The sequence below is a fragment of the Urocitellus parryii genome, chromosome 4, assembly GCF_045843805.1.
Source record: "Urocitellus parryii isolate mUroPar1 chromosome 4, mUroPar1.hap1, whole genome shotgun sequence".
Classification (NCBI taxonomy): Eukaryota; Metazoa; Chordata; class Mammalia; order Rodentia; family Sciuridae; genus Urocitellus; species Urocitellus parryii.
Window position 1 is genome coordinate 143,528,886 of NC_135534.1, and position 24,365 is coordinate 143,553,250.

General features: G+C 32.5%; 1 protein-coding gene and 1 pseudogene across 1 annotated transcript in view; one reads left to right on the top strand and one right to left on the bottom strand.

Annotated features, from left to right (window-relative positions):
* Window positions 1–23,040, bottom strand: part of LOC113178149 (zinc-regulated GTPase metalloprotein activator 1B) — a 42,201-nt gene extending 19,161 nt beyond the window's left edge. Inside the window, exons 1-8 of the mRNA XM_077797832.1 lie at window positions 22,806–23,040; window positions 19,723–19,809; window positions 17,592–17,688; window positions 16,418–16,509; window positions 12,646–12,705; window positions 11,567–11,604; window positions 5,035–5,081; window positions 2,996–3,082 (exon numbers count right to left, since the gene is read on the bottom strand). Coding sequence (XP_077653958.1) covers window positions 2,996–3,082; window positions 5,035–5,081; window positions 11,567–11,604; window positions 12,646–12,705; window positions 16,418–16,509; window positions 17,592–17,688; window positions 19,723–19,809; window positions 22,806–22,959 — 662 coding nt within the window. The 5' untranslated portion in view covers window positions 22,960–23,040. The remainder of the gene's footprint in view (window positions 1–2,995; window positions 3,083–5,034; window positions 5,082–11,566; window positions 11,605–12,645; window positions 12,706–16,417; window positions 16,510–17,591; window positions 17,689–19,722; window positions 19,810–22,805) is intronic.
* Window positions 1,205–1,803, top strand: LOC144254538 (high mobility group protein B1 pseudogene; annotated as a pseudogene).
* Window positions 23,041–24,365: the final 1,325 nt, after the last annotated feature.

Genomic DNA, 24,365 nt, shown 5'->3' on the forward strand with positions numbered 1-24,365 from the left:
CAGGAAGTAAGGAAACATAAATATAACTGCAACCAGAAAAACTGAAAGCAGAAAAAAAAGTTGCATTTTGTTATATTTAATTATTCTTTCCCTTCAAACCCTAAATCTGGTATATTCTATTCATGCATTAAGAAAACATCATATGCAAAAATCTACTATACAACTGATAGACTAGGGATGAGTTTATGATTTACAAAAAACCATTCACTTCAGAAAAAAATAATTCATAAATAATAATTCTAGCAAACTCTCAAAATTTTTAATGATAGCATTTTTCCCCAGGCACAACATCATGGAAATGGCTACATGCACACTAAAAGGATGGTATATGACTCTCTTTGTATGACACCAAAAATTACTTGTTAATTTCTTTTCAATACATTGAACAATCTATTTATCTTTATATCATCAATTCCATAGTCTTTAGGGTTACTTTCCCAAGATATGTGGTACTTCTTCAAGCTTATTCTCAAGGGTAAGACTTCCTCATAGGGTGATTCTGAGGCAAGTCTCCACACTACTTCTTTCAATTATTTACAAAATTCTTCATCTTCTCTTTTGAATATATTCTATAACCTGATAGTCATTTCTCCCAACGCATGTTTAAATTATTTCCTCAAATCTGGTTTTGAATCAGGCACAAGTCTCATGTACAACAGAGGGTTAAAAAAAAAAAAAAAAAAAAAAAGCCCCCCAAAAGGCCTGAAATTTATCAAACTGTTTTTTCCAAATTCTTTTCTGGTACTGTTGCAAAGTACAGACTGACCAAAAAAAAAAAAACTGGCTAATCATTAATAATGCCAGTGCTAGAGACCCAGCTTAGATATAAAAGCTAGATGATATTAATTACTCCTTTTATGGCAAAAATGTTTGCCAAAGAGATGATATTCTTCTGAGTAAAATTTAAAGATATGACTATTAATAAGAACAAATATAAAGAAAAGTATGAATTTACTTTTTCTCCAGTCACAATTCATTATAAACAATCTCTTGATGAATCTTACATTTATTGATTCAATTTATAACATATACTATATCAACTAGCACAATAGATTCAGAAGTTGTAAATATTAGGAGGCTGTGTCTGTCTCCCACTCTCACAGCCACTGCAGTACACTGAGCTCCATAGAGACAGCACCAGGGCAAGTGAGAGCTGGAGAGGCACTAGGCAATTCTGTGCCTTGCTGAGGAAAAACAATTAAACATGGGCAAAGGAGATCCTAAGAAGCCAAGAGGTGAAATGTCATCATATGCATTCTTTGTGCAAAGTTGCCAGGAGGAGCACAAGAAGAAGCACCCAGATGCTTCAGTCAACTACTTAGAGTTGTCCAAGAAGTGCTCAGGTGGAAGATCAATTCTGGTAAAGAGAAAGGAAAATCTGAAGACACAGCAAAGGCAGACCAGGCCCCTTATGAAAGAGAAATGAAAAACTATATACCTCCTAAAGGGGAAACAAAAAGAATATCAAGGATCCCAATGCACCCAAGAGGCCTCCAATGGCCTTCTTGTTCTGTTCTGAGTATCACCCAAATCAAAGAACAACATCCTGGCCGATCCATTGGTGATATTGAAAGAAACTGGGAAAGATTGGAATAACACTGCTCCAATGATAAACAGCCTTATGAAAAGAAAGCTGCTAAGCTGAAGGAAAAATATAAAAAGAATATTGCTGCCTATAACGGAAAACCTCATACAGCAAAAAAGGGAGTTGTCAAGGCTAAAAAAAGCAAGAAAAAGAAGAAGGAAGATGAGTAAGATGAAGAGGATAAAGAGAAAGATGAATTAGATGCTGATGATGAATAAGCTGGTTCTAGCAGTTTTTTAATCTTGTCTATAAAGCATTTAATCCCCTTGTACAAAACTCACTCCTTTTAAGGAAAAAAATTGAAATGTAAAAAAAAAAAAAAAAAAAAAAAGAAGAAGAAGAAGTTATAAGTACTAAGTAAGGTAATTTTCGGCCATTATGCACAAGCACTGTACCCATTAAAGATGGCCAGTAATAAAAGCTATTGAAAGTCTCCTTATAAATTACATTTACTATGTTAGATCATACAAATAAGTCAAAACAAAGTCCCTGAACTCTTTAACTTCTTTGAAAAGCCGATCTTTCGTTTCAAAAAGAATGGCAGTCTCCGCAAGAGCAAAATGACTGTTGCATTATTTAATACATAATCAAATATCATTCATATTGCCTTGCTGATGCACACTTAAGACATTAAAACAAATTGGAAGATAAGGCATAGCTAATAATCACGGAAGATATAAAGTCAACAACAATTCATGTAAAAGTGAGACCACCAGAGTTAGGGACACTTGATCAAGGACATAACTGGAGAGGAAGAGAGAAAATAGGCTCTATTGAATAGATAAAATTGCTGAGAGAGAAGATGAAGGACTCTGAAATTGGCAAAGCAAGAAAAACATTATGAACAATGCAGGGATTTGGCAAGACCCATTCACAGAAAAGTAAATTAACAATCTTGGGTAAAGTCAGGGGGACTTGATGTTAGGAAGGAGTCAAAGAGAAGACAGGAAAAGAAGAATGGAGTCAGAGGACCCTGAATATCAGTCTGTGAACTTTGAATTATTTTCTGCAAATAATGGAGAATAATTTTATATATTTCTATTATATAGCAATCTATTGGCCAAAAATATATGAGATTTCTTAATGTCCTTGAAGCAGGTCAACCTTGAACTTTAAGTATCTACAGGGCAATAGTCATAGTAAAGATACTTTGTATATTGTATTTGGGGTACTTAAAAGATTTAAAATTTCTGCCTTATATTCTTCTTTGGACTTTAAATTTAAAATAAAAATTATTCACATTAATCAGATACCAAGTGATGTTCTGATGCATGCATATATTGCGTAAGACTTAAACCCAGTTAAATATCCTTCTCCTCAAACATTTATCATCTTTTTATGGTGAAAATATTCGAAATCCCATCTTCTAGCTTCTTGATCTATATGGTACACAGCTGCTATCTACTATACCTAATGATTGCTCTTAATTTGTTTAGCTCCTCTTCTGAAATCAAGTCTGTTTTATTGATGAGAATGATATCTGCCAAAGCAACTTGCCTAAAATAGCAAACAAAGAACAGATGTCAAAAGAAAAATGTTGAGATTAAAAATAAATACAAGTAAGTCATTCAAATAAATATATCAGTTGAGAAATACTTAGGGTTCTACAGCAGTGATCCAGTGTACTCCGAATCTACTTATTCTTCAGACAGTAGAGGGGAATTGCATTTATCACTATATAAATTCAGATTTCATATTATACTATTCATATTCTTTATTATAGTATTCATTCATTTACTAAGTACCCTTAAAACTCTGGAACTATAAAGATAAGCCCCAAAAAGTTTATAATCAAAAGGATGATTTTCAACTGATAATTATCTTTATGAAGAGGCATAAAATTCAGAAAGCCAAAGAAACGAAAAATAAGGAAAATTTAGTTACTAAAATATCTCAATGTTTACTATAATTTTCAAATAGAAAAAAGTTCACTTAACATAAATATACATTAAACAGTTTTGTTTAAAAAACTACACTTCAGAAGATACATCAATATATATCTTCTTCATCAGTACAAATTATATATTATCTCTGTAAAACAGATACACAGAAATTCCAGTTAAAGAATACAGCTGACAGAATGCTACATAGCAAAACAATTATTATAATTGGAAGTTCTATTTTCTATTAACAGGAGTAGTGAAGCTAAGGAATCTTACAATTTTCCTAAATTCTTCAGGAAATGTTAAAAACTAGACTATGTTTCTGAGTCTTATGCTACATCAAAAACAAAATCAAATTCTCATGAACATATTTCTATTTAAGTAATTTTATATGAATAAAGACAGAATGTACATATCTGCAAATACAGTCTTTAAATTAGAGGACTTTTATGCTTCAGCTATTTTTGGCTTTTGTTTTTGTTTTTGTGGTGCTAGAGATTGAACCCAGGGCCTTGTGCATTCAAGGCAAGCACTCTACCAACTGAGCTATATCCCCAGCCCATCTTCTTTTGGCTTTTATAACATTTTGCTATTTTCTATTTGGCTTATAAATATTTTCTATAAAACATTTTCATAAGGAAAAACATTTCAATAATGTTTAAGTTCATTGTAATTTGAATCATAATTACATATCAATTGCAGTGTTTAGGTAGGATTACAAAACAACAAGGTATCATATTCCAAAATGATAATCAACTGTTTGCTGTTGTCTTTATTTTTTATGTCAACATCATCTGAACCAAATCCCAGGGGAGTCTTACTCTTAAACCCAGCAGCATATTTAATGAGTGTCATCTACCTTAAAACCTTTATCTCATTAGCAAGAATATGCTCAGGGCAAGCAAGTTAATTTAAATATTTATAAATCTAAAGACAAATCAATAAGGAACATAAAGTTACTTAATAAATGTTTTAAGTGCCAAGTTAAAAGTATTAACATATTCATCTATTCTGAATAACAATGAACACTGAGGCAGTTTTTAACACCATAAACAAGTTAATGATTTCTTTTTTGTGTATTAATCTTCAATTCCAAAGAAACTGGATGAGAATACGAACATATTTTTAGTAGGGTACAGTGACACACACTTGTAATCCTAGCAGCACATGAGGCTGAGGCAGGAGGATTTCAAGCTCAAAGCCAGCCTCAGCAACTTAGCAAGGCCCTACGGTAACTTAGCAAGAACCTGTGTCAAAATAAAAAATTTAAAAAGGGCTGGGGATGAGGTTCGGTGGTTAAGAGCCCCGGTACCAAAAAGAAGAAAAAGAAAAAAGAAAGAAAATATTTTATCCTACTACTTCCCAAATTCCTCAAAGCATTCTGGTGTCCAGCATTCACATTATGCTACAATATCAATGGTTTTAAATAAAATGTCAGTTATTAATTCATTATGAATAGATAGAAAAAAGAAAATAAATTTGCTCTAACTGTTTTCATATTTGTTTTGTGGTTTCACATTACTAATTTTTCAATTAGTCAGCAATCAATATCTTAAGTATGAGTACCTAGTAGCTTCACTGATTAGGCCATCAGGTTTTTCTTCTGTTAAATGCTAAATAAAAACAAAATTTATAAGAAGTTACTGTGGTATAATGCAAAATCTAATGTCAACACAAAGAATTTTACTTCAGAGAAATCTTTCTTGCCTCTAAAAACTATTTTTGTGTTTAAATTTTTTTCTTTAAAAAATATTTTCTTAATTGACAGGAAATAAACTATACATCTTCATGGTGTCATGTTTCAGTATATTTATACATTGTATAATGTTCAACTCAGGCATTTAGATTACTCATCATCTCAAACAGTTATCATTTCTTTATAATGAGAATATTCAAAACACTCTCTTTTTGCTATTTTGAATTATATGACACAATACTCTTGACTATAATTACTCTTCTGGGTAATTATAGTTACACCACAATTATTCCTCCAATCTGTCTGTGACTTTGTATCCATTAACTAATCTTTCCTTTCCCGATTCCCTCTCTAAACACTATTTGCTAGTTCTCTAAGCGTAGCTTTTTTAGATTTCACATGAGCGAAATCATGAAAAATTTGTCTCTCTGTGCCTGGCTTATAAGACTAACTATTCTGTCTGAAATCCTTTTTCTCCATTTCATTTTTGTTTCCTACAGTGAAACTAAAGGGTTTTTTGGAGAGAAAGGGGCTTAGGATTTTGAATTCCTGCTCTTTTTCTTAAAAAGAAAACCCCTCAAATGAATATAAAAAATATGTAAAGCTATAATTCAGATTTTAGGTATTTTCCTTTTTATAAAACTGCTCGTTCTAAATTATTGATTATTACTTATAAAAGAATAACCATTGAAATTGCACCTTTTAAAAAGTTAACATGCTTCCTTCCCTCCATTCCTATATTCATGCCCAACTCCTCTCCCGCAAATCATGTATAATGTGAACTTAGTATTGTGCCTTTTAAATTTCCTAAAAAAAAAAAAAAAAAAAAAAAAGCTTTTGGGAAAGACACAGCCCTAATAATTCTGGCCTAAAAGCAGTTTATTATTTGTAAATACAGAGTGATCTGATCTCTCCAGTGCAATTGCCTATCTTGATATTTCTCCAATCAGGCTCACTCCAAAAAAATATTGACACTGACTTAGACACCCATGAGATTATAATAGTGTTCATTTTTCTGGTAGCAGAGTCCTCTCCCCCATAATCCTATTTAGAACTCTAAAAGTAATCAATGCCATAAGATCTTCTGGAAAAATCATGTTTTCACCTGCACCACCTCAGCCCTCCACACAGATTCCCTATTACAATAAAAAGCTAGTTACTCAGAGAGGCAATTGTAGTAAATACTCTTTAAATTTCAATTAAACTTCTTAAATTATTAAATTCTTTTACATATGCTATCTCATTTAGACTTTAACTATTCTTATTTTATAAAGGAAGACACTAAATCTAAACACTCTCACCATCACAGAATACCAATCTATACACCATGAGAGGGTTATTATAACTATATTTGTAATAAAAAACAGAAGTAAAGTCAACATAATTTAAAAATTTTCATAAAATCCTTTTATGTCACATAAAATAAGTCTTGTACACAATATCACAGGTTAATGATTTGCATAAAAAATTAACAATTACCTAAATTAATATTCAAATTAAGTTTCACAATTCATTCGAAGGTGACCGATAAAGTACTTAGATACTTTAGTACCTAAAGGAGAGTTGGTAATAATTTAACTTAATAATCTTGGTTAAGACTATGGAAAGAGAAACTTTTTTCTTTCTTTAAGCTTGCCAAATACTATTTAGGGGGAAACAAAACTAAACTAAAATCATGGGAATGATACACTCATTTTTTCTTAGAGAACAATCTTATATACTTAGGGGAAGAACCACTCTGCAATTATTATGGAAGTCATAAAACTTGGAGAGTATTGTATCAAAAATTATTCCATGTCAGAAGACCAAGTTTAATATTTTTTCATTATTATTCTTGGCCCAAGCCCTCTAGAGAATAAAGCTATTAACAGACCCTTTAATATTATCTGGCTCACAGGCCCAACAAACCTTCCTTGAATGAATATTAGTTAACACCTCCTATTTGTTGACATAGATTCATAAATGTTGTTATCTGAAAAATTCTATGTAACATGCAACAACAAATCCCTTTTCACTGAAAAGCAAATCTCTTTAACAATTATACACTGTAAGCAAGGTATCTGACCTTGAATGATCCTGTAATATTGAAAATTCTTTCAAAAGCCTTAAGAATTTTTCAAGACATTATATTTTTGACCTTTTGGGAGCCCCATTTGGGGTTATCTGGCTGTGAGTTGGTTAGGTGTAAAAAAGATATAAGAATTAAAAGATTTGTTTTTTCATTTTCATCCTAAATGTAACTAATAAAAAGGTAGTTTTACAATTACTCTCAATGGTTTGCATCCATTTACTTCTCCATAAGATTAGAAAATTTCATTCAAAGCAAACTGGGGTGGACTAAAATATTGTACTACCTCTAGACAGTCAGGAAGTATTAAATACAAAAATAAGCTAAAATCCCCAAAATAAAAGTCTATCAATATGCATAATTCTATCAAGAATATGCCTAATAATAATAATATATAGTCATAAAGAGACAAATGTCCTGTCCTATCGACATATGAAAGCTATACAAACATAAAAAATAATAAACACAGCTGGGCATGGTGGTGCACATCCATAGTCCCAGCAATTCAGAAAGTGGAGGCTCAGATTGAAAGTTGAAGGCTAGCCTCAGCAACCTAGTGAGGCTCTAAGCAACTTAAAAAGACCCTGTCCCAATAATAAAAAATAAAAAGGGCTAGGGAAGCTTGGAGCATTGGTGCACACCTATAATCCCAGCAGTTTGGGAGGCTGAGGCAAGAGGATTGTGAATTCAACGCCAGTCTCAGCAAAAAAGGAGGCACTAAGCAATTCAGTGAGACCCTGTCTCTACATAAAATACAAAATAGGGCTGGGGATGTGGTCCAGTGGTCGAGTGCCCCTGAGTTCAATCCCCAGTACCAAAAAACAAAAACAAAAAAGGGCTGGGGATGTGGCTCAGAGGAAAATACTTTTAATTTATATCCCCAGTACCAAATAAATAAATAAATAAATAAGAAAAAATGCATACTAACATTTAGATATCAACTCAACATCTCCCTTATAAACCCTCTTACCTTCACAAGTGAAACTTGCACCAAAACAAAACTAAAATATACATCTGCTCTTCAAAAGAACATTCTACAATATTTGGTCATGAAGTCAGATGATTTTTCATTTATCAAATACAATGTAAATTTGGCATCTATTCTACCTGCATAGGCAAAGTCTGCAAACTTTTTTCTAAAATATTTTATATTGCACATATGTCCAAAGGATTCCTCCTCTCTGCTTAGAGACTGTAGCTTTTGCTTTTATATAAAAAAGACTAATAAATTGTACTAATAAAACATATTCAAAAGGTAAAGCTTCAAACTCCCAACTTGCCCTACCACAAGAAACAAAGGGGAACAAAAGGATAAAATAGGGTCTGAGATGTTGGTCAAAGGGTACAAAGTCTCAGTTATGCAGGATGAATACATTCTGGAAAGCTAATTATAGAAAGATGACTATAATTAAGACTACTAGATTAAATTCTTGAACTTGCTGAGATTAAATATTAAATGTTCTCACCCCACACCTCACTTCAAAAAGTGGTAAATATGTGAAATTATGTGTCCATTAGCTTGTTTCACAGTATTTTTCACTACACACACACACACACACACACACACCCCTCAAAAATTAAGTTGCACAACTTATTGCTACTTTTTTGTGTCAATTATAACTCCACAAAGTTGTAAGGAAAAAAAGGAACAAATTCCTTGAAATAACACTACTACAGTCACAACTTCAAGGGCTACAGAGTATCTTTTTTTTTTTTTTTTAAATAAAGAAACAATTTGGACAAAGAAGAAAAGGAGGAAGAGGAAGAGAAAAAAGCTAATGGGGCTGGGATTGTGGCTCAGTGGTAGAGTGCTCGCCTAGTATACTAGAAGCACTGGGTTCAATCCTCAGCACCACATAAATATAAAATAAAAAATATTGTGTCAACCTAAAACTAAAAAATAAATATTAAAAAAAGTTCACTAGCTAAGAAAGAACACTGTTGTAAATGAAAACAGAAATACATCTAGTATCAAAGATGTCAGACATCAATGATTTAAAAAAAAAAAGGCAGTAGCAGCTATTTCTTTCAAATGGATTGGTTATAGATCTAACACAATTTCAACTTTAAAAAAATTATTGCAGGGGCTGGGATTGTGGCTCTGTGGTAGAGTGCTCGCCTAGCATATGTGGGGTGCTGGGTTCAGTCCTCAGCACCACATAAAAATAAAATAAAGGTACTGTGTCAACTACAACTAAAACAAAATATTTTTTAAAATTATTACATAATGTCAGTCTATTTATTTTTCCAGGCTTTTCTAAGCACACTGTTTTCTGACTGAATTGTTTCAACAGCTTGTGTAATATAAAAGAAGAACCAAAAAGAACCCTCTCACTTGACCTTTCCTACGTAACTTCATTCACTGATTCTATTGCATTAAATGCTGTCACATTTGTAGAATTGAAAAGAACAATGTCAGTAGCCCAAGTGTCAAGTCCTGAGAATAGAGAGCTGTCATTTTAAGTTGTCCAATTCTTTGCCCATGATTAAAAAATGAATATTTCAGATCAATGGGTGACAATCCCATTAGAGTGATAGCCCATGATATCAATTACCACTTCAGTTTCAATTTGGCTGGCTGGCCACAGGGTACCATTTCTCAGCTTTACTTGTGATGGGCTCGCTCTGTGAAGCATGACACCCTTAAATTGCTGCCCATTATCCAAGTGTCATTACTTGTACTGCCTCAGAATTCTCTGAATCACAAGCAGCTACTGAGGTCAAGCTTTGCAACCAGAGGAATTGGACAAGTTGGCAAATTCTTTATATAAAGGCAAAGTTATTTATCTGGCATCCGACTTAGAAAATCTAAAGTTTCCATTATCTTGACAGTATGTCAGTTTTGTGCAGGTATATTGATTTAATAATTTAAGAGGTTTTATCAAGGTGGCAGGGGGTTAAATGTATACCGTGTTTGCATTATTCAGAATGTTGCTTTGGGTTTTTGCTTTTTTTTTTTTTCCTGCTTCTACCATGCTACTAACAGATTCTATTTAATTCCTTTGTATACCCAACTATACATATAAATTATTCTCAAAGTCATAAAATACAAAAAGAGTTTGACTTCCAGTATGACACATTAAGTTTATCAAAAATAAACAAAACAACACCACAAATGAAATGACCTATCTATCCTACAGGTATCACAAATTTGGGAATAAATTTGTAGAGGACATGTATTCAAACATGCCTGTAATATTCAAGATGAAGAATTTACTTTTTGTTTTGCTTGCTATCTCCAAGATACTTTGCTAAAAAGATGATTTCAGAACATTCAGTCATTAGAATATTTTTGAGCAAAATATTTGGAATCGTTCTTTGAATCTTTAGACAATTCATAAATTGAGATTCTAAACTCTAAATAAGAAAGTACTGCCCAAACTTCTCAAATTAGGGTGCTTTATCCCAGGAGGAAGTAAATGACCAGAAAAGGAGTATCAGTGGCCATTTCACAAGCCTGACATACCTTCTTAGAGCACAATGTCATTGGAAATTTAGAAAAAAAACAAACTTTAAATATTAGTAAGTTTAGATATATCGTAGGGTAAAATATAAAACTAACACAGACTTTTAAACACTGGGTTTAAACTTACAAAAGATTATTATTTTGGACCCCCAGATTGAGGTGCTGGGACAGGTGCTGAGGAAAGAGATGCTAAGGACAGAGGATAATTTCATGTTCAGAGGCCATTAGTGATGTTTCACTTGGGATGTCAGAAAACACTATTTTATTTTATTTATCCATATGTTTTAAAAGATCTCACTAACTACATTTTATAAATTGAGGCCAATTAAATGTAGTTGATGATCTTAGTAGTTAACAAAAACATTCACAGCAGGATATCTTTTAAGATTTCTCCTCACTCATCCCATGCACAAATTCTGATTTCTTCAAAATGAGGCAAAGATATATTTTTTAAAACCTCATTTCCAGCTTGTGTTTGATAGCATTTATAACAAAAAATAAGATCTCATATGCTTTTACCATGTTCAATTTCTTCTATCAAACAGGAATACTTTTCAATACTGGGGATGAATTCTAGTGAGGAATTACACATACCCAAACTTTATCCTCATCCCATATCCTTATTACAAAATATAGTAATCCCAAATTTTGTGACAATATTAAACTAGACGAATAGAAAAGAAATTCTTAACTTAAAAACACAAAATAATTTAATAACACACAAATTGTACCTACTATTCAGGATAACTTTTGAAAAACATTTTTGTTAAGAAAGGTTTCAAACAAATACAAACAGAAAAAATAATACAATCAACTCCTATATTCCTAGCTCTCTGCAAAAAATAGCAACCTATAATCTTCAACTTACTTTTAATCCATATTTTGAATCTACAACAGTTATGATACCTACAAAAGAATAAACATTTTAATCATCCTTTATTAAAAAGATGTTTATTAATATTGTATAATTACACTTGAGAAGGATAATTAAAATTAATCTCAGTTCAAGAATGCTCTTCAATAAAACAAAGAATTTTTTTTCTTACCAGTGCTGCAATCTAATTCAATCCCAGGAATAAGTAAATGCATTTCAAATATATAGAGAGTGCTAAGCACTGTTTTAAGAGACTATAAAAATATTCTAAACATTTAAATTATTATGTAAAGATTTGGGGCATTGTAAAATATTTTATTCCTAATCTCTTACCAAATCTAGCTCACAAAAATGTTTTATATATATATAACAAGTACCTAAGTTCCCAAATGATCAATTAGTTTAGCAATCTCTGAATATATACTAAATTTTTTCAAAGGATAATAGCAGCATGAGTTTAATGATGTCTATGGAATTTAACCAGCTACATGCCATATATATTAGAGCCCAATTAAGCCCAGCTTCAAAGACTTAAATTTCACCCTTTAGTCTATAAAGGTGAGGGAGGGAGGAATGGAGAAAAAGAAAAAGGGAGGAAGGGAGGGTGGAGGGAAGAAGAGAGGAAGGGAATATAGTTGCTTAACTTTGAAAGTTACACAAATTTATAAATTTATAGGTAAGACTGACAAAAGTATTAATGTAAATAAAGTAAGGGTTTGTATATGCTGAATTTTTATGTTCAAGGGAAAATGAAGGCAGAAATGAGATTCTTACATTGTCTGATTGATTAAAATAAAAACCTCTGACATTATGTTAAGTGAACAAATCAAATACAGAGGACATAGGAAATCTACATAGCATTTTAGTAGAAAAGGCTTAGTGCAAGTGCTAAATTCAGAATTGAGATTAAGATTTGGTAATTTAGTTCTAACACCATCTGGGTCTGTAGAGTTTACGTGAACAAAAATATACTTCATCATAAACCAAGCAGTTTGAAAAGAATGATAATGCAATGGATTAAATTATAAATAAACAATAAACTTAACAGTAAAGAAAACTGTTTTTTAACTTACCATCAAGATAAATATCACTCCCTAATTCAGCATCAACCCAAAACATAGAAGCCACAGCACCTGAAAAATATATAATATTCATCAAATAAAAAAATTTTTTGAAGCACAAAACATGATTTTATATACATTTTAATTTGCCACAATGAAATTAGCAGAAAAACACACATCAAATTAAATCTGGGTTTCTCATTTTCTTTGGGAATTAATTTTACTACTTCTATTCATTTATATAATCTCCCCCATTTCATCAAAAAAAAAAAAAAAGACCAACTTTTACTACACACAAATCAAACAGTAAGTTTCTACCTATGCCAAAAAAAGTTATGAGCAGATATTACTAAACAACTTCAACACTATGGCTATGTGCACATAGGGCTTATTTTTATTTTCTCATCTCCTGAATATGAAAATTATATGTCTCACAAATAATGAATCATCTCTCTAAGGAAAAAGTAAATGAGATGTAAATAATTCAAAATCACTTGTCAAAAAAATTACATTGTAATTTTTATAGGAGAAAAAGAACAAGAAGTAAAATTATAAACTCTCTGGTATTATTAATTAATCCTCACACTACTTATTTAGCACTAGCACAAAACTTGGGTTTCAGGAAAAATTATTTCTGAGTAAGAAATTAAAACTTGTTTTTGACAGAAACCAGTTCAGTACCAAACCACACACCCTGATTACTATGCCACAACACAAGAAAAAGGAAACTGACAGCAAGGAAAGTATTTGATTTTTCAAAGCATCACAGACCCAGTTAGTGACAGTGCTGTCTAAAAGAATGAGCATAAGGGGAAAACAAGGATAACTGAACTCATTCCACTGTCTAAAGCTGTCCACCTACCCTGACAAGATGTGGTCCCCCAAGCATCACTCTGTGTCAACAATGAAATACCTGTCAGCTGTTTACAGTGATTACTCATGCAAGATATAGCAAGGGCCACAAGATCTAATGGTTTCCTGATACCTATTGATTTTTTTCCCAAAAACTTAATAGTTTTCCAATTTGACTGAAATAGGATCTGTGAGTAACAGGGGCTGAATCAATGTCTGTCCTTTTCAAGGAAATTACTTTACCATGACAATTATTTAGCTTAGAACTGGAGAGTGTCAGTCTCCTAGATGGGAAAAAACTGAATTGCCAATAAGAATTTTCTTTACTTTCTTGACTAAAAACATGGTTTTAATTAATAAGGGAGAAAAAGTAAATCCATGTGATTATTCTAAATAGTAAGTCACAGAAAATGTATTAATTTTTCACTCAGCAAAACACTTAACATCATCAGTTTATAATTTTAAAAAATGCACTGATTTCTATTCAGATAAATAGCTAGTAAGTTGTACCATAATGTTTGTTATTATTAAGTTGAACTGTAAGAGTGCATTACAGCTTTTATTCTAAATCTATTATTGACCTTTGACGTAATACTTGAAAGCCTAGAAAAGAAATATTTAGAATTTGGAATGTAGGTGTATAGGAGGAGTAAAGATAAGTAAATGAAGTGGTGCTTTTTATCCCCAGGGAATATTTGCCAATGTCGGCAGAAAGTTTTGGTTGTTCCTAGGGTGATGTTACTGGCAGTTAACAGGTGTAAGCCAGGGATACTGTAAACATCCTACAATGTCCAAGACAGCTCCCTACCTGCAAAGTATTTATCCAATGCAAAATGTCATTGTGCCAAGGCTGAGGAACTGAATAGATTATAGAATCTCCCTTCTTCAAAACTTAATAAAATAAAAATAATAAAAAATTTTACGTCAAAATTTTATCAGCAGCAACCCAACATTAAAAAAAGAACATACATCCTCCTACCACAAATTTTAAACAGTGACAGTCAAAATGAAAACAAAGTCTACTTTCACCCCTAATAAGAGGTTTTAAGAAAATAGTTTACAAAATCCTAATACTTTTCAGAAATACCACCCAAAATGCAACAAGTGGAACGGAGGGAAGAAAAAGTAACATAGGGAAAAGCAACTTAAAAAAAAAAAAAACCATAAAAGTTTCTAGTCATCTCCACCTTTGGGGGATAAAGTCGCTTTCTAGGGCCAAGAGCAAAAGGAAGCACAAGTTCTGAGGTCCAAAGGGGTATATTGGGTATTTTAAAAGAGCACAACCTAACAGCAACATCGCCCCATGTGGCTCTTTAGATGATCTGTTTTCCCTTTGCTTCCCTCTCCCCCACCACCAACAATATCCAGTTTGCAAAATGGGACTCAAGAGAAACATGTTTAGATAAGATGAAAAAGGTATTAAAAGGAATTCATCATGGATACATCTAAATAGATAAAAGCTCTCAGAGCATCCCAGATCAAGCACAAACACACATTCAACCAGGAAAAGCAAAAAATTAAAAGAATGGAAGAAGGAAAAAAAAAACTGAAGAAATGAATAGGGCATACATTTGGCAAAGAACCCATTCTAGAAGAAACCATAATCCCATAAACCAAAGAAAATTATGAAGAACTTCTTCATGACAAAAAAATTATTGATAATATGATGTTAATAAAAACAAGCTTGAAATTTTAAAAAGCCACAATAATATGAAAAGACAGTTTGTTAACACTGAAAAAATAAACTTGGGGTCAATATGACACCATTACTTAACCAATTAATTCATTTTAAACAAATAAGGAATAGAACAGACACTGGTAGAAACAGAATTAATGACAAAAAGAAAGCCTTTAAATGATTACAAATGCAAAAGCAGATGCAAAACATGAATCAAAACAATTAGAACAGATAAAAGAACAAAATAAAACTCAAAATGAAGGAAATTGGCCTCATGAAGTAGAGTACGCCATAATCTGACAAAATTATTATTCATGATAATAAATAAGGATAATGTCCTTAAGTGAAGAACTAAGGGTATATTATAATTCAGAAGAAAATGATTATGAATGCTCAAATACTCAGTTTACATTACTGAACTTCAAAAATAAAAACAAGAATTTTCAGGTATTTTGGATGAAAAAGCAAGTCATTGGGGGGAGGAGTAGAGGACAGAAATCAGACTTTACAGTAATACTCAATATTCTAGCATAATAAATTATGGACCACAAAGTTCTAACAAAAGTGTTCTCAAAGGGTAATAACTGCCAAGTTGTTTTTCAGGAATGAAAAACATTCTCAAACATTAAAGGAAACAACAAGCACTGAAACTCAAGACACTACAACACTCACAAATTCTTCCTGATAAAATAAAAGGAGAGGGCTGGGGATGTAACTCAGTGGTAGAATGCTTGTCTAGCATGCATGAGGCCCTGGGTTTGATCCTTAGCACCACCAAAAATAATAATAAAAAATAAAACAAATCACTGAACAAGGAAAACTGACCAATCTAAAAAGTAATAAGAAACTATAGTAAAACACTTGCAAAACATGAGGGAAAGAAATTTTGACCCAAAATTGTATCCTTTAATATAAATATAATATTTATATAACTATAGAAATATAAGTAATCCTTTAAGTATAAAAACAAAAGACAAGTATTCTCAAACAAGGAAATAAGCAAGAGTTCAAAGAATGCAGCACTTATAACTTGAAAAGATTACCTTACCATAAAAAGCAGTCAATCAGGAGATAAATTTGTGTGTGTATGTGTGTTTGTGTGCTGCTGTGGACTGAATTCAGGGCTTTCCTAGGCAAGCACTCTACCACTTAGTTACACCCCCAGGTTAATACTCATTTTAAATATTTCTCCAATATATCTATTTAAAAAGTCAAAAGAACAATATTCTGATTATTAATAATGTCATTTCTTACCAGGATCTGCTAACCCAGTAGTCTCTAACAGTATGTAATCAAATTTCCCCTTCTTCTGCATCAAATTCTCAATAGCTCTAAGGCCATTATCCCTAGAGAATAGCAAAATGTAATACATAGAGTTGATTACCTGAATATTTTTAAACGTTCATCATGAACATTTTAAAATATATTCAACAACACAACTCAAAAATACCTCTAGGCATGTGAAAATTTAACTTGCTCCTAAGTATCTAATAAAATGTCCATTCAATATTTACAATGAGGAGAAGTAAATAGATGCATATATACACACAGGTTAAAAAAATGTAATGAGTTAATACTTTATTAAAATTAAAAGCAGAAAGAACTTCATTTGACTAAAGTCAATGCTATAGTTTTATGAAAGAAAAAAAATCAACATTCAAAATAATGATAAAATTTATTAGCCACAATAATTTAATAGCTAAAGGGACGCTGTCATTAAATACCATTTAACTCTATTCTGAATTAGGGTATAGGATCAAATTTCCTTTTTTTCTTATAATACAAAAGTGAAGAAAAATACTGACTATATGACATTCTGGTTGTTTAAGAAAGTCAGTTATGACTTCATGCTTCCCAATTTATTTGACTCAAAGTCAACATATAGGGAGGAAATTATGTAGAAGAAATTAATTCACTAGAATATACAAAATCAATAATACATGTGTTAGTTTCCATAATTTATCAAATATATGAGTTGCTACTATATACAAGCTACTCTTCTAGGATTTACCACAGTTTAGTGAACAAAATAATGCCCTTGGAAACTACTAATGAAAGGTTACTTTTTGATAATAATTTGTTTTGTTTTAAAGAGATCAAATACTTGGAAATGAAATTAATGATATATAAAATTCAAAATAATCATCTTTTGCATATGATATGTGACTTTCACTCATGAGAAATTAGCAATGAAATAAACTTGAACACCTAATATAAAATTCAATAAAAGGAGGAAAGAATTCAAGCAGATAAAAAAAATAGTAAAAAAAGAACTTTAATACACTCTGCTAAGCTTATTTTCTATTTGAAAAATACAATGAAGCAAACAGTATGTAAATTCAGTTAATTTAATCAGGAAAATCAAAGATGGAAATATCAGTAAACATTTCTAGTAAGCTAACAAACACATAGTGAACAGATTCCTTACTTCACTGAACAGCAGAGGCAACCGTTTCCAAGTTCCAGCCACTCTTCATACAGCTCTCCACCTTGGCTGATAGCTAAGGATTTCTCTACTGCACTTCCTAGAAAAATTAACAAGATAATTTTACAACATAATCAACATAATCTCTTTAGATTGTGTTCAATAGCTGACCAAAAATAAAGATGAGAATATTTAAATGTGGAACAGATTTCAAAGCACAAATGCATTTTATAATTTTTATTCTTTCTTTCTATTCATGCAGCCTGAATATTTAAATTATAGTATTCTAGATTATTTTAGCTTTTCTTTAAGAAGATTTTAAGCCTGTAGAGAAGCAAATCCAAAAATCAATGAACATACCTATTTCCTCTTGAGGCCTCTTCTTGACCATTTCTATTTCTTGATAAAGTAGCTGCCTTGGAAGCATTTTTTTCTTGTCCATGGAAAACTTTCTAGGCAGACTAGTATGTTTTACATGATGGTTTTGGTGAACCCTTTTGTCAACTGATAAGCCTGTCTTAACTACTTTTTTTTTTTATTCTTCCTATACCTTGTTTGTTTCTATTAGACAGATTATTCAAATTCCCAGTATAAGTACTAGTCCATTTTAAAGAAATTTATGATCAGAATATCATGTGTTCATTTAAAAAATAAACTTTTTGTCAAATATACAAAAATTTCCTAGTAATAATTACCTGGGAAAGAATTTAAGAATGATTTAAAATGTTTACTTTTCCTGCAAAAAAGAAATATACCAAAGCCAAGGAAGAATCTTAAATGTCTGGGAAAGGAAATGGCCTTTGTCTCCAAAAGAGAAACCATCGTTTTACACTTATATATATTTTTGTTCATATTTGAGGTAGATGATGATAAAGAGCTTTTAAAGGGATTGCCACAAAATTCAAGCTATGTGGAATGTTCATAAAACATGAAGAAAAATATTGAGAATGCTATGAAGGACAAATTTCTGAAAATGAAGAAAAGCAATGAAAAATAACACAATGAATGTAACCAGTGTACAACAGAAAATTAGTTAATAAGAAGTTAAAAAGGACCAGTATTAGAAATCTCAGAGTTTATATGGGTAGGAAGTGTAGCACAATGGTAGAATGCCTGTCTAATATGTGCAAGGTCCTGGGTTTGATCCCCAGTACTGCACAAGAAAGAAAGAAAAACAAATCTCAGTATTTTCATTTTGTCTTTTCTCTTTAGTTTACTGAAATAAGAAATCACATTTTACTACCAGGTGTCCCATGGTCTCCATAAAACCTAGCTCTTTTACTCATTTACAATGGAAAAAGAGTAGACTTTAAGAAACGTTCTAACAAAAATTATGTTTTGGCTAAAATGTTAGATTTCATTAAAGTTAATACTTGTGTCTAAAACTGATGAACAGATTTATTAACAACAGTTTAATGGTAAAGACAGAAAGTTAAGCACATATATTTTTATAGATAATTTGAGCACTCTGAAAAGAGATAATATATTAACTAAATTTTAAAATCCTCAGTTTTAACTGCTTTGCAGATACTAAACATTTAACAAGGTAAACTTATAATATCTGAAGAATTTCAAATATATTCATGAGCAGAAATACACAATATAGTTAGTACCAAAGCACCTTAGTGCCTTTAAAAAACAAAACAAACAAAAAAACTTTTCTTTCAAATAGTAAGATTTTTACCTCTGGGGACTGAGGTTGTAACTCAGCACTTGCCTAGCACATGTGAGGCCCTGGGTTCAATCCTCAACACCACATAAAGACAAATAAATAAAATAAAGGTACTGTGTCTATCTAAAGGTACTGTGCATATATGTAGTATAAATTTTTTTAAAAAGAGAAAAGATTTTTACCTCTGGATTTATTTTGCATAAAAATGTATTTTAATTCTGTTGATATGAATTTCAAAGTTACACAAAATAAAAGTTTTAGAAATTATCTGATGTTAATATTCCAAATCCACAAAAGTACAGCTTAACAGAAATTAATCTAAACTTTTCAAAGCTATCCCTATCAGCATGTGTGGATTATAATACATACCATTTTCATTTTAAATACTGAATATCAATTAACCAGTATAATAAACTGTCCACTAAGTTACTGAAGCACAACATAATACTGAAATTTACTTACCTTCTCCAAATTCATTTAAAATAACTGCTATTTTTTTACTATGTTGTTCTGTCAAAATGTAGTTCAGAAGAGTTGTCTTTCCAGCACCTATAAAATACATTAAAGTAGCAAAATTCAAAGACTAATTTTAAAGGCATGAAAAGGATAATAAAAGTCGTGATATTTTTAACAATTTGTGTGCTATTTTTCATACTTAACTATGATACAAGAAATTCTAAAGGAAAAGATTAAAGCAATCTTTGAAAAGTATAATATGCTTTATATATTTTATAAATATTTACTAATACTACAATTAAATCAGTTTTTTAACCTAATTTTACTAAACGAATGTCTTCTTCATAACTTATACAATACAAGGGAATCTAAAATTTCTATTAAATAATGAATTAATAAAATAATGATTTCAGAGGAATAAAATATAATTTATAAAATTCAAAATCTGTAATTCCCTTTTATATTATGACAATATTTCTGAACAGAGATGACTTGGTTTACTTCCCTAAACTTTACATCTAAATAACTATTTTTTGTATCACTATCGATTAAACATACACAAATTCAGGATGGCTATATTTCTACTTTTAGTATGCTTAAAGCAATCTATAAATTGTTATATATTGTATGAAACAGAAGTAAGAACTGTCTACGAAAGATGGGAATATTCCTTATTTAGAAAGACATATTCATAAAGCTACGCTAAATTCCTCCAGTAGGTGGCGTATTAAACCTAGTATGTGTTCATTTCAAGTAGAAGAAAAAACGTTTATATTATTAACCAAACATATCAAAGTTCATAAAGGAATAAAGGAAAACTTCAATTGTGTAGTAACATATTTCAATTGCATGAATACATCCTTTATAATCTATTTTTGTTGGTGGACATTTGGGTTGTTTTCAGCATTTTATCACAGTGCTGCTAAAAACTTCTACATGTAGTTTACAGGTGTCCACTGAAATACATACTCAAGTTTTCTAGAGTATAACTAGGGAAACCAGTGTAAGTGTGAGAGAGAGGTCCGAACAAGAGTGACACACAGGGCAATGACAGTGAAAGCTGAAATAAGCTGTGAATATAAAAAACCTTCTGATAGAATAATTACTAGGGCTTAAGAATTAAATCACATTATGGAGAAAAAGATTTTAAGATATAGTCCATTCTTTCAAAAGTATCTACTATGAACCATATTTATACTGTGTCTTGATGAAAAGTGTACAAGGCAAAGGTAGTATTGCCTACATGGAGCTTATGGGTGGGAAAAAATGAATTTAGATAAATAAAGAGGCAATTCAATTATGTCATAGGATGATAACATTCAACAGATGAACAAGATGCTACTTAGAACCCAAGTCAGGCATAGCCAAAGGAGTAAGAAAAATATCCCAAGGGACTAAAATACTGAGTGCTTTTAAGAAGTAAAATTAGTTCAGTGTGCTGGGCCACCATTTGGCAGGCTGCATAGTTTAGCTGAAAGCCAGATCATACAGGTCCTTGTAATTCACGTTAAGGAGTTTGCACTTTAACTCAAGTAGAAGCCACTGAAGGGTTTAACAAATCAGAGTAACATTTATAAAGATCATTAGGGCTAACCTACAGAGAATATATTAAAGGGAAAAAAAAAAAAAAGAACCTCAAGATTATAGTAGTTAGGAAGCTGTTAGAGCATCCCAGGTGGTTGGAATCACAGGAATGGAAGCATCTGAGGGGACAGTAACACGTAAATTGCTGAACATGTTAAGTTTTGGGATTTCTACAGGACATCAAAATTGAAACTATGTGGAAGTCAAGCTGAAAAATGAATAGGAAGAGATGGCTTAAAAATCCAGAGAAACACATAGAAAAATGAGAAGAGAATCAAATAGAAACCGATGGAACACTGTTTCAAAAAAATAAAATGATCAAGGGGTCAAATTGTATCCTAGATTTAGTAACAAGAAAGATGCTGACATTTAGTTCTCACTCTGGCAGTTTAGACCATCATCTCCAATGCTTTACCAACTATATTGATACTATTAGTATGTTTTACACTATCTATGAAATTGATTTTTACCAGTAAGCAAAATGAGTGGCAAGTTTAAGTATACTGTTGTGGATAAGGAATTTGTTCAACTTCTCAGTAGTGTCACCTTTGAATAGTGGGGAAGTACCAAAAATCCATTCTTTTAAAAAAATCAGTTCTGAATAAAAATGAGAATAAACTTACAATCCATAAAAAAAAAAAAGGAAACATCAGTGATTTCTTATTTTTATGTAAAAGGCTCTCAAGTCCTCATCAGTCTCTAGCACTGTTGGTATTTCCCGGAAATAGTATCACTTTATTCACCTCTTTTAACTGTTTTCATCTTTTAAATATAGTCATGTATTTATTCTAGCCCTCCTATTTAACTGTAGGGTTTGTAAATAGCATTCTCAAACGTTTCGGCGAAAAATAAGGGCATAAACTGCCCTTCAGAAAATGGTACCATGTTCACAAACCTGCGGTTTCAAGTATCCCTGTGTAATCATGAACTTTCTCAGTTTGAGAAACACTCTTGGAGGGCAAAGATTTTATTCTTACTTTCTCTCACAGTCCTCTGCAAAGAAACCTCAATAAAAATGTTTGGGTTATAAGTACTTTTTCATAATGGCTGGAGGAGTTTCGCTCCTGGGGACGTGCAATATACCAAGGAATGTCCCGTAAGTGTGGGGCATTGTACAGACAGGGCAACATTTAATGGCAAAAATGCTTTTAAGGTGGGTGTTTCCTGCCCCGTTTTGCAAATGAGAAAACAAGCTCAGGCAGGTGACCAGTATTATTTCCATTTTCGAGTGAGATAGATGAGTGGGAGGTAAGATGACTTGTTAGAGGTCACAAGAATAATTAAGAGGTGAGTCCAGGCTTCAAAGCCCAGGTTCAAAATGAGTGGCTAACTTTAATCTCACTTGAGATTTTGAGAGGCAATCCATACGAGGATCAAGTGACCCAGCCCCTACCTCAAACACCCTTCCTGTCGGCCAGGCGGTCCCAGTTACTAAGGAGAAGGGGCCCCAGCAGGCCCCCAAATCCCAGAGTTCGTGGCATTTTCTGACCGGGATGCTTAGTTACCTAAATACCCGGTGATAATTGTGACTGGGATCTTAGCACCGGGGCCAGGCTTCTCCTCCTCTTCTCCCTGCTTCGTCTCAATGGGAACCAATTCAGGACAGTCCTCCTCCGCGTGCTCCTCTTCCTCATCCTGAGCTCCAGAAGTCTGTAACATCCCGGCCTACCGCACGCCAGCTCCAAAGCTGACACCCAGACGCGGAGCCGCAGCCGCGCACTCAGCGCACGCCACACCAGGCCCGGGTCTTGCGTCATCATCCCGCGCCACGTAGCTTCTCGAAACCCGCCCATTACCTGGGCCATGACTGACGCTCTGTTCACCCCGCCACGCCCCCAGGGGTTCTGGACACGCCCCCACGGGAGCAAGACACGCTCTCAGGGAGGACTCTCTGAACCTGAGCGAGGCTGCGCGGAGCGGCCCTGCTCTGAAGCTCTCTGCCCTCCCGCAGCCTTAGAGCTACAGGCTGTTGTCAGGGATAAGGCTAGTTTGAACTTGGGGTGGGTGGCCTGACCTAAAGTGTTTCCGCGGAACATAGACCTTGTCAACTTGACATTTTTGAGCTTTATCCAAGTTGTCTTTCTAATTTTCTTTTTACCATGTGTCGTTTAATTTGGCTTCTTTTTCAATTTTATAAAAAGATTACCATATAATATATAATGCCCTGGAATTTGCTATATTTTCAACTCCACTATTGAGTTATATTTTATTGTGTGACTGTATGGTTATTTATCCATTTTCTATCAATTGCTTTCAGGTTTTTCTCTCAGGCAAACATGAACATATTTCCTGGTGTATATTTGCTCAACTTTCCCTTTAATGTGTTTGTAAAAGCAGAATTGCTGTATCTTAGTTATTACAGATGTTACATTTTACAAGAAAAGGCACCATTATGTTTTCAAAATGTTTGCACAAATTCTTACATTTCCCCAACAACGTATTAAAGATCTCATTGAACTAAATGTCAATTGAATACAGAATGATACTTCATTGTAGTCTTCATTTGTATTTCCATGGTTACTTACAAGGTTGTGCATATTTTAATGTACTGACAATATTCAGTTCTATGTAGTGTTGTTATCCCACTTTTATACATAAGGCAGAGAGGTTATATAGCCAAGTTAATGTATCGGATGCAAAAGCCATATTTTTTACAATTTTCTTGATACCAAATAAATGTTTGATTTCTTTTTTCTTCAAACTACTGTTTGGTATAACACAGCTATTGAGAACACAGCTAAGGGAGAGGGTCCCAGGAATTCAAGGATCTTATACTCACATATACTGGACCTAAAAAGTCAGAAATTGAATGCTTTGCCACCTCTCATAATGTAATCACGAACCAGCATTGGAAGAATTGAGGCTAACAAGTGGAACCTGGTGGTTAAGTTCACTTTAAAGAAGCTGAGATGAACAGCCCACAAGAGATAGCCTTAAGCCCTCAACAAAATAATCACAAACTTTTTGGTTTCAGAAACGCTATGGAATATTGAAAATTTTGACAGATCAAAAGAGAAAGTAGCATTGCACCCACAGGCATTGCCATATGCACATGGTGACACTCC